The following is a 14585-nucleotide window of genomic DNA, read 5'->3' on the forward strand; positions in this document are numbered from 1 at the left end:
TAGCCAGGAAGTGTTTGATCTGGGCATTAAAGTAAAATTCTGCAGCAGGGAAGCACTTAGTTGCAGTGGGAAGTCCAGGAGTTTTTAGTAATATATACTGTATATAAAGCCATTTGAGCTGTTGTAAGGCAGGTAGGGTGGAAATAATAATTCCCTTTGCTTTGTAATAATCAACTACAAATAAGTATGGGCATCCTGAGCAGCCCTGGGGAACATCAAAAAGCATTCGCTGTGTAACACTGGGCTTAAATGCAATTTTTGAAACAGCTATGGCAAAATGTACAAACAGTCTGAAAAAGAAACAAAAGTATTTGATCATATTTCTTGGAATCATATGGGTTTCCAGCTGAGAAACCATCAGATCCTTGCTCTCCACATATTTCTAACATTATGATTTGTTGCCATGGAGAATATTAACAATATATCAGATTCCTGTGGTATTGTTTCTCCACTGGAGTATTTTCCCCATACCACACCATGTTTAATGCCTCCTTTGAAATGATGCCCAGCAGATGTGAAATGTGTGAGCTGTGAGGAATGATGGTGTAGCACAATGGGCAGAGTCCTGTCAGTGCCAGTGGGAATCTGGTGGGCAGAAAGGGGAAATATTGAGCTTCCTGTCTCTCTCGTTTTTGTGTGAGAGCCAGCGTGACATCTTAACACCTAAAACACGTGTGCAGATCTGATGGGTGTAATCAAAGCCAAATCTTTTGTCTGGTTTGTATTTATGCCACAGTTAATAAAAGTTATGTGGTCCTCTTCAATATGTTTGTGCCCAATTGCAGGAAAAAGACATTGGGTTATGCTGGAATCTGTTCAGAGGACAGATTCCTGTAAGTTGTGTCTTCAGTAGCCCATGTAGTTGCCTGTTAGAACCTTCTTGTCCTTTGTCTTGGGTCTGTGCTGGCAAACAGCCCACAGGGCAAGCATCAAGGTGGGTAGAGGAGCAAAGGGCTCTAAATAGTTGCTCTGCTTTGATTGTGCTTTTTTCTACTTCCTAAAAAAAGTACAGGATGAGTTGTTGACACACTCTCAGGAATGACGTACATAAAAGAAGTGTGCAGACACAGACTGTGCTGGAAAAAAATGCCAGTATCTCTTGTGCAACCTGCTCTGTATGACGGAGTAAATGTGGAGGAAAAAGAACATTTATTGATTTTTGGCACTCACAGCAGTATTTGGTGAGGATTTGGGATAACCACAGAAGCAAGCAGAAGCTACATGTTTGCTTTATTAGCAGAATTGAGAGAGGCCCAGTGGGAAAAAGCTTCAGTTCTGCCCTCAGTCATGCAGCCAGTGAAGCTTTGCTGTTGCTGGGATTTTAGCTGCCATTCTTACCAGCAGTAGAATTACTGTCCACCTGTGGAAATGGTAATTGTGGAAGGTTTGGGAGAGGGGAAACACAATGGGCTTGCTTCTCCACAGGAAAAAAAATATATGAAGCAGCTGGTGTTCTGTGAAGACATGGTCTGCAACTGATCTTTCTTGGAAGACCAGCTTTGGAGAGGTGATGCTATGAGCAGGTGGCAGTGCTGTGTCTCTTTAGTGCTTGCTTCTAAAGAATGACATTCCCAGCAGATAAGTGTGCTTGTCATGTAAAGAGAGATGCAGTTCAGAGATATCATGCAATCTATGATTTGAGGGCTCAAGCTCAGCACAGATCTCCCAAATTTCTGTTCACTGTGTATCATTTGTTTGACTTCGAAATTAGAAGCCTGTGGTGTTGTGCTCAAGCTGGAAAATAGCAGTGCACAGTAAAGCCAAACACTTTTGTTGAAAGTGTATCACATTCCTGCCACTTCTAGCAGCAGAAGGGAGAAAGCATAAAGTAGATATTTAGTTATGATGTTTGACATACTGCTGGGAAGCATCTGTGCTAACAGTCTTGGCTTAAGAATTTGTGTATAAACTAGAACATAGAAAGCAAAGGGTTTTTTTGTTTTTTAATGGAAAACTCACCAAATATTTTTGTTACATGTTATTTTCCTTCATCTAGTTGTCATTCTCTATGCTGAATGAAGGAAAGATGAAAATGCCAACTTTCTTTTAATATGTGCTGAAAACATCTAGAATAGGCTCTTTTGAGTCATGAATGGAACAACTTTGCCAGAACTTCTGAAGCAGACTTTTATACTAGCTCCTGGAATAAAACTGGGAAAGAAAGAAAAAAAAAGCAGCAACTACAGTGTTCAGAGTCTATTTTAGATACTGGATACTACCATCCAAAGGAAGTTTGCCCTTGATTCCTGTTTGCAATAGTCACAATGGTGTGTGTGAGAAATCTGTAGTTTGTTGTCTTTGAATACAGCTCTATAGTTTGTGCCTGAAAGGTAGACAACATACTTTCTATATGGCATTTAAAATATCAAAATAAAAATTGGTGGTGTGGGAGGTAAGCTTGTTAGGACTCTAAGAGGAGGTATTATATAAGCTATATATAGGAATGGAGTTAAAAGAGCTACATAGCCAAAGAAGAAGAAATCAGTGATGAAATTCCTAGTATTCTCATTAGGTGTTTCATGGTGTGCTCACAGGATAGAGTATTCTATTTAAGGCAGGTAAAATTATCAGTGATGATGAAGACTTCTGTTGTGGTTGAAGAGGGTAAATCATGGCACTAGGAAGCAGCATATGGTGGTTTGGTTGCAAACTCTTTTCCCAGGAGAGTTCTTGTAGAAGAATGGAGGCTGAGTCATCCAGGGGAGCAGGAACAATATAGGTATGGAATAGACATGGTTCTGTTTCAGGAGTTCAGATAAATCCTATATTAATAAATTGTAAATAATTACAATTCTAATACCTATTCTTAAATAAAGGGATTTCAGTTGTGAGTTGGAAAGTACAATACCATCCAGGAAAAAAAAAATGTTTGTAGAAGTGCAGAGTTATTGAAATTGAGTTCATTGATGGAAACCACATTTATTAATCTTTCAACTCTATTCACTTCAATAAATTTTTCATGCAGCAACTTTGAGACAGATATGTTCAGTTTTATTTCCAATGTGATTGTGTTCACTGTAGTCATACTGGAGGGCTTTTCCATACTTTGTTAATAATGACAAAACAAAAAGGTGTGGGGTTGCAGAAGCAGGGCAGCCTCAAATTTTGCTGTCTTGGCTACTTGGTTGATGGCTTGTGTTCCTCATAGCTGCATTGGTTGCTTATTGGTGAGGCTGAATGGAACAGTGGGTGTATGCAGAGAATAAATGTGTGCAAGGAGAAACAAGTTAAAGGAAAATAAACATAGCCTGTAATTTTAGGGTGTAAAAGAAAGCAGGAGACCATAAAATAATTATATATTCCAGTCTGAAATGGTTTGCTTATCAATCATAATCTTCCATTTATTGTAGTGAGCAGAGTGGTAAAATGCAAGCAGTGGTTACAGTTCTGTTTCATTGGCTTGGTGTTACCACAGGCCTGTTTAACCAATGGAGAAATTCAAGGGATAGTGCAAATCTTTACTTCTAAAGGACAAATATGAATTACAAGCTCATGTCAGAGACAGCCTGCTTTCCAGTGTGAAGGCAGTCCTTTCAGTTGTTCAATCAAATGGTTTCTAGCTTTACAATAAATTATCTGAAATGCATTTATAAGCTGTAATTAAACAATTCTTCCAAATACTTAATAAGGCTCAAATAAAAATTACTAACACTTTGCATTTCTTTCAGAACACAACAAAAAGGAAAATATCAAAGCAAACTGCAAGTTACAAGTTCACATTCCCGGAACTGCAAGGAGGGAATAGATATGATTTCTTGGGGGTTTTTTTGTGATTGAGCATGCACCAACCTCATTGATGTTTGTACTGCTGAAAAAGAATAAATTTCCTTAAAATGTCTTAGAAATTCAAAATTCCTCATAAGCTTTAGGTTAATGGAGATAACCTGATGGAAGCACACCTCATGTAGTGTATTTCCTAATCCAAAAATACAAAACAACAGCCGCATGCTCAAGTAGAGTACTCTGTGACGACCTGAAATAATTTAATGGTTCTTTATCAACCATAATTTTTTTCTGCTGTCATCTAAATTCTCCTCATCCAATCTTTCAGGAGCCGGTGGCTGGTCCCCGCTGGAGTCCAACGAGCAGCAGTGGCTGCAGGTGGATCTGGGAGACAGAGTGGAGATCGTGGCCGTGGCCACGCAGGGCAGGTACGGCAGCTCGGACTGGGTGACCGGCTACGCGCTGATGTTCAGCGACACCGGCCGCAACTGGAAGCAGTACAGACAGGACGACGCCGTCTGGGTAGGTCTGCACTGGCAGGGCTTTTGGGCCCACAGCTCTCTGGGTCAGGCTCATTTGGGTGTTTGGAAAAGCAGCTCTGGTTTCACATCTGAGGAGTGCTGCAGTGGTGAGAGAGCAGACCTGAGTGACTCCACGGGGTGTTTGATCTAAATGGGTTATGTCACTGATGTCTGTGTAATACAAGTTTAGGCCCTCAGGAGTACATTGCTTTCCAGACTATGAGGATGATCAGGGCACTTAAAATGACCTGTGTGCTTTTGTGCCTGGTTGGCTCTGATTCAGGCACACCAGGGTAAATGGGGCTAATCACCTCCGTGCTTTCTCCAGGAAAGATGAAAATTAATTCTGTGCCTTATACATGTTTGGCCAGAACAAGAGAGATCATGCTGAGGAAGATGGGTGGTAAATTGCTCCTCAGCTGGAGAAGGCTGGAGCTGCAGCATGGGCTGGGGATGATTGAGGAGACGCACTAAAAGTGCTTTTTCTAATACTTTAATGCGGACTTGACCATTGCTGTGTCACAGGTTCAGTGTGTGGCTGTGCCAGGTGCTGAAGGTAGGAGTGCATGGTGGCAGCAGTGGTACCACAGGTGTGGATGGAAAAGTTTACAAGATTTTATTTTTGTACAGAAAATGTCAATCATTAGTGAATGGGTAAAAAATTGTGGGATTCTCCCCATGCTATGTGGTGTAGTTCTGTGCATCAATAGCCCTGGTAGAGTGAAAATATGTGGTGTTAAAAGAAACAGATTCTTCACAAAAATAAAGGGGAGCATGTTAAGGGTAATCAAGTACACTTATGTTTTGTCTTTGGTTAATACTTTGCTTAAATGCTGTGTCACAAAAGCAGATTTTGCTTCCAGAGCATAATGACTGTGAGTGGTGGGAGCTAGGGTACAGCAGGAAGAGAGGAGAAGGGCTGCTTAATTTTTCTCCAAGTGTGTGGTGGCAGTGGTGATGCCTCTACAGGGAGGTGAACTTCTGTGCATCTAAAATCCATTGTATCATCACTTTGCTTGATCATGGTCTGATTCAGGGGAAGCTAATGAAATCCTTCTTCCCCTAGAAAAGCAACTTGGGACCTAAGGTGGTCATAAAGTTGTCAAGTGCTTCACCTGTCACTTAAAATGTTAAGTCAGGCTGTCTTTGCTCTGATACTTACAAATATATATATATATATATACACACACATATGTGTATATATACACACACACACATATGTACATAGAGAAAATATGTATATGTACTATATGTATGTACGTGTGTGTATATATAGGTATATACTCTGTGTGTATATGTGTGTATATATATATATTTAAAAGCAGTGGAATTTGGACTAAATATAGTGATCATTTAATCTGTCTCTTGACTTCCACCCCTGGGAATCTGAAATCCATGCTGAGATATTTTTATAGATTTGGTGTCAGTTAAGTGCTTCTTTGCCTGAAAATATTTTGTAGCTTGTTAAAAATTTGTATTAGGACAAATTAGTTTTTTATTACAAGTCAAACTTTTCAATCTTTTTCTTTCTGGAAACACTGTTTCTTTTCTAAATTTTTCTTCTCAAAGGGAAACTTGAAAAGAAAACAAATAGAATTTACCACAGCAAATCTTAATGCCCTAAGGATTCAATTTATGAGTTTCTTATCTGGCACCTAATATTGCACATGAGAATAAGAACAAGCCTAGCAGGCATTTAACAGTGAATTAGGATTTATGAGCAACTTGGGCTCTCTTGTTTTACTAGAGTGATCAGGCATGAAGTTGATTCAGGGCAGAAACTGACACAACTTCCAAAGCCTTAGAAGACCTGCATGCTTGTTTTCTGGAGAGAGAATTTTTGTACAAGTTTCTAATGGAAATCACCATAGACTACAGAGCATAATTTTCTATATAATTGAGGAAAAATGAAATCGACTTTGGGTGTGTAAATGGAAACAAAGGATTTGGATAATTTTCTCATTACCTTAGTTTGTAAGAGTCACACTGACCAAGTGAGCCAGTAATGTAATTCCAGTCCAGAAGAACCATTTGCTCCATGTTCCCAGAGGCCTTGAAGGGTTTGTTAGGATGCCTCCCCAAACTTTCCTGGTGGAAGTATCTGATAATGTAAATCCAAAGCGGGCTAATTTGACATTTCATTAGATGCTTTAGTCTACCTGAACTGGCAAGTCTCATTAAGACTTAGGAGCTTGTATGCCTACCCATGGAATTAATGAAGATCAAGAATTCCTTCTGTACAATTTTTATTCTAACTAAAGAAAAAGTTGATTTTTTTTTCCCTGGCACTTTTGGATTTTCTTCACTGAATTAAATTAGATCTAGAGAGCCATTCAGAGCACAAAGAGGAAAGCCAAAGAGTCTTTCAGAAGCATGTATAGAATTATAATTTCAAATTATGCAGTGTTCCTCTTTTATTGGCAGTTAGCCTTTCCTTAGAGTTCTTTCCAGCTAAGAAGAAACATAGAAGTGTGCTGTCCAGCTGAATGTTAAAGGTTTTTTCAGCCCCTTGGATGAAATGAGGACAAGCACAACATGGTGCTTGTCCTGAACATCTGGCTCTTGAATAGCTGTAAGGGAAGTTCTGCATTGCACACCCCTTAGGAAAGAGCCCTTGCCCTTGACTTAAGGTAGTGGATCATTTCACAGGGCTGGGAAAGCAGCCCCCAGGGTAGCCTCCACTGTCACAATCTGTGGCAGTGTACACTGTACCAATCTGTCACAAGTGTGGTAGTTCCAGACTTGGCAATCTCTATCTGGGCTGGCTTTGGTTCAGTGATGTTTTTTGCTCAGAAGGAATGAAAACATCCCTCAATTATCAAGACTGTTTCCAGGACAAACCCAAACCAGACCCCCATACCAATTACACTGGTATGAAGAAAATTAGCAGTTAAACACAGCATTTTCCCTTTTTTTCTTTTTTTTTCTTTTTTGTTTTTTTCTGGGATGGATGAGATGGTCAGTTCAAGAGGGATTTAAGGCAGTAGTTTCCTCTATCAGGGTGAGGTGGCACGTTACCAGTCCTTAATTTGTACTCAAGGCAAGTCAGATTTGATCTGCATTTTCTCCCAGCCTATGTGCATGACTCAGAGAGAAAGCCATGTGTATTCCCAGTTTTTGACACTGCAGTGCTCTTGGAGGAGCTTGCACTGGCCCGACCTTTCCCACTGCATATCACCAGGACATTGACCACATGTGCTGGGAACAGCAGGAAGGCAGCAGGGCCTTCAATAATCCCCAAGTAAATCTGTCAGATAAAACTTTTCTTAATGATCCCAAGAATGTCTGATGGTCTCTATTGCAAGTGCTCTGATGCTCTGAGGAGTTGTTGTGGGTATAAGTTTGGTCCACCCATATGGCAGAGGTGTTCTGCAGTGCTTCGGAGACCTGGGCTCATAAATTCTTTATTGGGCTGCCAATAAGACAGATGTTTGCACACCAGCATATATGACATATCACCAGTAAAAGTCCCTTTCTCTTTATAGAGATTACAGGGCTTATTATCCTCCTCTCCCAGCTTGCATACAGCTCCCATCAACTTCCTTGTTAATGAGGACTGCATAGACAGATCACAGGGAGAATCAGAAAACCTTTTAAGTTTTCACTCAGCCTGTGTTTATGATGTTAGTAAATTCTGCAGCTGGAGTTGAAGACAAGACAGATTAGCCATTTAAAACCAATTTTCCAACCCCATTTGTATTTAAATAATCTTGTTACAAAAGGACTCTCTGGTTCAGAGCAAACTAGACTTATAATTATATTTTCAATATGGATAAATCAGCTATGTGTGGACACACTAGCTATTGATTGGGAGACATAAAACATAAATCTTATTGCTTGTAACAAGTAAATGATTTTTCAGTGTTTTTAAGTGTTGAATAATTCAGCATTTGCTTTACCTGCATACACATCGCAGCTTGAGTCAGTCCAAATTGTGTATTTTACTAGGAAAAAAAGTGTGGGTTGTGATACAATGCTATTTCATTTTAGATTGCAATTTTTATGCTATCTATATTGAAAAATACTTACAAAGCTGAAAAACACAATTATGCAGGAAGGCACAAAGGAAGGGATGAAACAGGCATAGATGCATGCAACAAAAGGAGAAAAGAGATGTTCTGTATACAGAGTTTTGAAAGGAGAAGCAGGGCTTGTGGAATTGGAGATAAAGGCAGACTTCTCTGACAGTGGCAGAGAAGGCTTTTATATTAGAACAATGAATCTGTGCAGAAAGGCAGTGAAGAGGGGAAATGGCATAGATGGCAAGGAGATAGTTCACACTCCGTGCAGTCCCGTGCACATCTAGTGCACATGGAGCAGCAGTGTGCTGGTTAGTAACGGCCAGCCGGTATCAGCTGGCTTTGTTGGTGAACGTTCTGAAAAATGTGCTGTCCACTGCGCATGGAAGGCAGAAGATGGCTCTGGGTGGTAGAGGGGCTGTGAGCCCTAACCCCAGAGCTGCATCAGAAGATCTGAAGTGCTCCTCTAGTGTTGGCCCATGACCCCTTGGTCGTGCAGGGAATAAAGCAGAGCTACAGAGCTCCCCTCCCGGAGCAGTGCCCCGGCGGTGTCGTGCTTCTTGCAGGTGCAAGGATGCTCTGCAAGGCCTGGAGAGTTGGCAGGAGGCTGAGGATGCATTAGGAATGTGTAATTTCCAGGGGAGCAGGAAAAGTGTTTAACAGAGGTGATAAAGATCTCTTGCATTCCCTTTCATTGGGAAACTTCTTACTTGCACGTGTGAGCTTTTGCTGAACCAGAGGCTTTTCTAATGAAGTCTAGAGGAGGGTCACCCTTAATTGGCTTATAAATCTACAGGGGTGCTGTAAACTTTCCCTTTCCACCCTAGCTGGATAATGACTCTGGAACTGTTTTGGTGAGTTAATTATTGTGAACATAGTTAGAATATTAATCTTCTTGTCAGATTTATAATAGTGCTAATTTATTCTAAAGCCTCTTTTAGCTCCTAGTCCTAACACCCTCCAAGCAAGACCAGAGCAAATTTCCACGTGTAGCAATGAGAAGTCCCGCATTGTTTGCTTGGGTTACAGGATGAGTTTTTGCTTGTCTTGTTATAATGCTTCCTGCTGTACTAGTATTAAGATATATTTAAACTCCTTTATGCACAGTAATTATTGCCAGTCAAATAAGTGTTAAGCGGTAAGTATCTATGGATTATTTCCTTTTCCACCTTTGCTCTAAGAAAAGAGAGAAGAAACAAAAAGCCAATTGCTACTTTGAAGTAGGAATGAAGAAAGCAATTCATTCTTGCTGCAGGGAAGCAAGGTTTTCCAGAAGTTTTCATTGCTATGTTATTACAGATTTTGAAGAGGCAACCATTATCCCTTTGTTGTAATTAGGACTGTTCAGATTTAAGACTGCCTGATTCTGAGATGCTGTTTGGATGTTACTAATTTGTTTCTAATTCTGGTTTCACACACTGAGCTGGCTGCAAATGTGGCCTCCTGAGTACATTCTCAGGGAATCTGTCTTTCTTGATATTGCCAGGGCAGTTCTTCTGTTGGAAGGATAATTCAAAGTGTCAGTATATCTGTTTTTGTTAAGTGCACTCTGTATGGATTTATGTCTGAATAAAATGGATATACTTAGATTTCAAATAACCCTCTACTGTTGAGATACTGGAGTTAGCCTTAAGCTAACTGAATTTTGTATGAATTCCGTGACCTTACAATGTGCTTTTATTGTTGGTTAACTGTAAAGTGATATTAAGGTGGAGTCTAGATAATTTCATGCTGATTTTATCATGCTATCCATCAGTAGTGTCCTCAGGAATTTTCTGTGCATGATGTTTGGCAGCAATTCCCTCTGACCCAGAAAAAATTGCAAGAAATATGGTTATTGACAGTTTTGCTGTTGTTACTGACATCCCAGTCTCATGCCTTTGCAAATTGCCTGAAATGCATCTTTTCTGTAACCATTTCATACAGGAAGGCTGAGAAATGTTCTCTAAATTCTCATTCCTACATGCTGGATATTCTCCATGATCTTGTCTCTGCTGCTTTTGTGCTAGCAGCTATAGGGTGTGACTCCATAGGCTTGGCCCTAATGGATGGGAATGGGAAGAGTGGTTGTCATGGCTCTGGTTGGTGATGTCTGGTCCCAAAACATAGACTTCCAATCATCTCCAGCAGTTTTGTTTGCCACAGCCAGAAAACTCTTGTTTCCCCTCTAGGCATCTACTAAGACAGAAAATTTTTTTTGTGGAATGCTAGGATGGTTAATGTGGAAAATAGGGGACATTTCCTCTTCGAAGGTGGAGTTTAGCCAGCAACTCTTTTATATCAGTAGACCAAGTTTCATTATTTTTGTTTGCAAATTCTGTTCCATGGCATTTGGAGGCTTAAAAAGGTCCCTTTACAAATTTTGAATACATATGGAACAAATAGTTATGTAATCATATGCCTAGAGAGCTCAGTGAGTTTCTTTGCAGTTTGGTATATTTTTGGAACAAATGAGTGGCTCTAGCTGTTTGAAAAACCAATTCTTTTGTGGGGAACCAACTAACAAGAGTACTCTTATTGTACTCTTATGTCCTGTAAAATAAGACACATTTCCTGCTGCTAAAAAGTGTGTCACTTCACTTCTACTGATTCACTCTTAGATTAGATTAATCCAAATAAATAAACTGGTTTGAGTTGTAGTGTTCAGGTCTTCAGTAGCTGTTCCAGGATTGTACTGATTTTGCTCCGAGCCCTTTCTAAATGTTGGATTAATCCTGTAGTGAGAACCTCATGAGCAGAGAAATAGAAACCTATTGCTTGTGGCTAGTGAAAATGGTACATGAGAAAGAGAGGCAAGCAATGAACAAACGATTGCAAACTCCCCCAGGACTGGCAGAGGGGTGGGATCTTACCAGGTTTAGGGATGAGAGATACTTGCAAGCTGACTGGAAAAAGGAGAAAGGAGAGGAATGGAGATGAGGAGAGACAGAGACAGATGGAGAGGTAGAGAGCTGTAGTCAGTGACCAGAGGCCCAGAGCTTTGGTATCTGAGATGGAATAAAGAACAGTTTCATTACATCTGCAGTCAGCAGCAGCAGAAACTGAGGGGCTTCCATTTCTGCTCATCCTCTTCTTTTCTCCTTGGTTAGCAGATTTGTATTCCACCTTGGGTTAATGTACCCAGTGTTTCCTGTTGTTAGACCCCATCAGCTGCAGAGAGCCCCTACAAACTGGTTCTGAGGTACCTTCTTGAAAAAGTGTTTTTTTCACAGAAACTTTTCTTCAGCACTAAGATTGGATCTTTGCATAGTGGCAATGCAGGAATGGGAAGATGGAAAAACAGATAGATCCACATGATTTATGGGGGAACCCTGATTTATTAAAATTAATTTTCTTAGGCTATTTGTCAAAGGTCCCATGTTCTGCAAGTGTCTTTGGTCGTGTGGAAATTCTGCTGCATTGCTCCTTTATGGTCTGATTGGGAGCCTGCTGCTGTCCCTGGGGCCCTTTCCCCTCAGGGATCCCCAAACTGTGAGGATAATGAGATGTTCTTCCTTGAGTGAACTCAGGTGCCAATGCCTTTTTTTTTCTTTTTCTTCTTAACTGTTGTGTAAGCTAAGGTGACCTTGTTATATAGTAAAAAAAAAAAAGAGAAAAAAAGTGTAGTTACACAATTAGAATTGTCTGATAAATACTATTTTTTCCTTTTATGTAAACCAAGAACTATCATCTTTACAGTGCTGGAAAGATGGTCTTTGCAGAATTCCTTCCTCCCAAACCCCTAGTCATTTCATCTAATGTGGATTTATTTTTTTTAGGCTGAAGAGGGGACTTTTTACCTTGCATAAAGAGCTTTAAAATTATTTGTTTTCATTGTCATTAAGAAATTATTTTTATGAGATTTATTATTTTTTAACTGCCCATACCTGTACTGGGATAGTCCAAGCCTGGAAACAATGTTTCCTCTAATGATTAATATAGAAAAAATATAAATATTTAATATATTTTATTAGATATTTTTTCCTAGTTATAAAAAAAAGAACAATTAGTGAAAAAAGTGATATTTTTAAAAATTACTCAATTATTATTCTTGTTTATATTGCCTTTCCAGATGTGTCATTCATATTTTACATCTTTCAGTGACTCCCAAATTTTGGTGCATGAGTTTTCAAGACACTTATATAGTCAATAATTTTGAAGGTTAGAATACCAATTGTACTTATGACTCCTAAAGCTGTTTCCCAGGGAATGGGGAAAGATAGAAGTCCTTAGAAGATCCCTTGAGGGACAAATAAATAAGTTAACATTAGTAGCATTAGCAATCGAACATAAAAATAAACTTCAGCAAAGCAAAGTAAAGAGTAAATCCTGACACAGCAGTACTTGAAGGACTTCTACCCTTCAGGGAATAAATATTCTTATATATTGAGAGTTGAGGGTACAAATGCAGTGCTGGAAGCATGATGAGAGGTTCCATATATAGACACCTTTACAGCTTGAAGGAGAGATGAGATTTGACTCAAAAACTAGTCAGCTGTTGTGCTCAGAGAAACTAGATGTGAGCCACATTTTTATGTTAAATTTGGAGACTCCCTTATGAGTGATAAGAATGGACAAATCTTCTCTGGAGAAGGTTCTTGCTGTCTCGAGATGAGGTTTGCTAGACTTTGTGGAGAATTTTATGGAAAGATTTTGCCTTGGAGTATTTCAAATTTAGGTTCAGCTTGCAAAAATGATGATTTAATTTACAATAACTTCCATTTGGAAATTAGACTTACCATTTTAAAATCCATGTCATGGTTGCCTCAGGAGAGTCTTTGTCTTGAAAGACAGTCAAGAAAGCATCCAAACTTGTCCTAGTTAATTTAGGAAAGCTGATCCAAAAGAGCTTTACACCTTTTGCTTGGGAACTGTTTTAAAGACTAAAGCAATTCTGACAGTGACTAGCAATCCTATTCACTCTCTTTCCGTAAATCCCCATGGATCCAAGAGGTTCAGGTCCTCCTGGCACTGGCATGATAACCAATTTTGGCTGATGCTTTCAAATCTTTCCTCTGTGTGCTTTGGGGGAAAACTGAGATTCTTAAGATTGCAGGGCAGGAGTTTACTTGTGGTATCAAAAGAAAACTGCAGTCTGTGTTCTGGATCCAGATTTTGTATTTCTATTATACAGTTTGCTGACACTGGGGGACTTCCTAAACATCTAGAGCGTGTTTTGCACCTCTGTGTCAGACCCAAATCTCTGTTTTCCTCTGGGCACAAATGCTTATGCTGTGCTGCAGAGCAGATCCACAGTTACTCATCTCTCCTTGCTGAGTCCTTCAGACCAAGAGTGTTTGTATGCCAGTTAGAATATGTGTGTGCCTGGTGGAAAAATCTTAATGTTAGCAGTATACATTAATGGTAATACTTGTAAATTCCATATGCTCAGCAGATGCTTTCTTATTTAGGCTTCAGTTAAAAAAAGTTAAATAGGATAAGGAAAGGAAAAATACTGAAAATATGTCTCCCGAGAAGCCTTCTGTGATCTGCTACTCAGTAAATTAATAGAGATAGATTTTAGTCTGGAGAGCAGATACTAAGAATCATGCTCTTGAAGGATACCTTAAAAATTCTGCCTTCTTGCATCACACAGTACTTCAGGGAAAAGACTTTGTCTCCAAGGAAGAGGGCACACATTGGTATTGTTCCCATAAAGCAGTCTCTGGAAAAAAACCTATTCTATAGAGATTTAGGAGAGATTTCCACATCGTGGCTTCTACATTGTTTTGCAGTGGAATCATTGTTCAAGCATCTGTCACTTTGTTCATTATGTGTCTTCACAATGAGTAGTTTTCCTTGCTTTTAATTTGTGTTCCAGATGTATGTATTCAGGCTTTTATGTACATCCAATATGTGATCCTTCATAAGCACTCTGTAATATCTTTACACTTGCTAACTTCTGCTTATTTCTTGTTACAAATTCACAAGCACACTACCAAATCCATGAATGATTTATGCTGAAGAAAGTTTGAGATTAGTGGACTGAAATGTGCAGCCTTTTCTTGGTTTTGTTTCCTCTGAAAGGGAGATCAAAACTCTTGGTTTTAGCATTGAGAACAGTCTTGTAATGTCTAAAGCAGAGTTAGATCCCAGAGTGAAAACCCAAGTTTCTTATTACGTCAGTGCAGATAGCTGAAGTGTGCAGCTGAATTTTGTAGAGAGCACTTAGCATTGACAAATTACACCCAACAAACCATAACAAAGTTCAGTCAGCCAAAGCCACGGCTATCCCTACAGAACGATTTCAAAAATTTCAAGTAGTTGTGATTTGTATCGCAGTCACGTAGCTCATGATTGACACATTTACAGGTAGCAACTCCTTTTTGGCAGCAAATCTCAA

General features: G+C 39.5%; 1 protein-coding gene across 1 annotated transcript in view; it reads left to right on the forward strand.

Annotated features, from left to right (window-relative positions):
- CNTNAP5 (contactin associated protein family member 5) overlaps positions 1-14585 on the forward strand; it is a gene marked incomplete at its 5' end in the record, with an annotated part of 260854 nt that overhangs the window by 72455 nt on the left and 173814 nt on the right. The window contains one exon of the mRNA XM_084209565.1: positions 4052-4245. Coding sequence (XP_084065691.1) covers positions 4052-4245 — 194 coding nt within the window. The remainder of the gene's footprint in view (positions 1-4051; positions 4246-14585) is intronic.

This window comes from Fringilla coelebs, assembly GCF_963513975.1.
Source record: "Fringilla coelebs genome assembly, chromosome: 7".
Taxonomy (NCBI): Eukaryota; Metazoa; Chordata; class Aves; order Passeriformes; family Fringillidae; genus Fringilla; species Fringilla coelebs.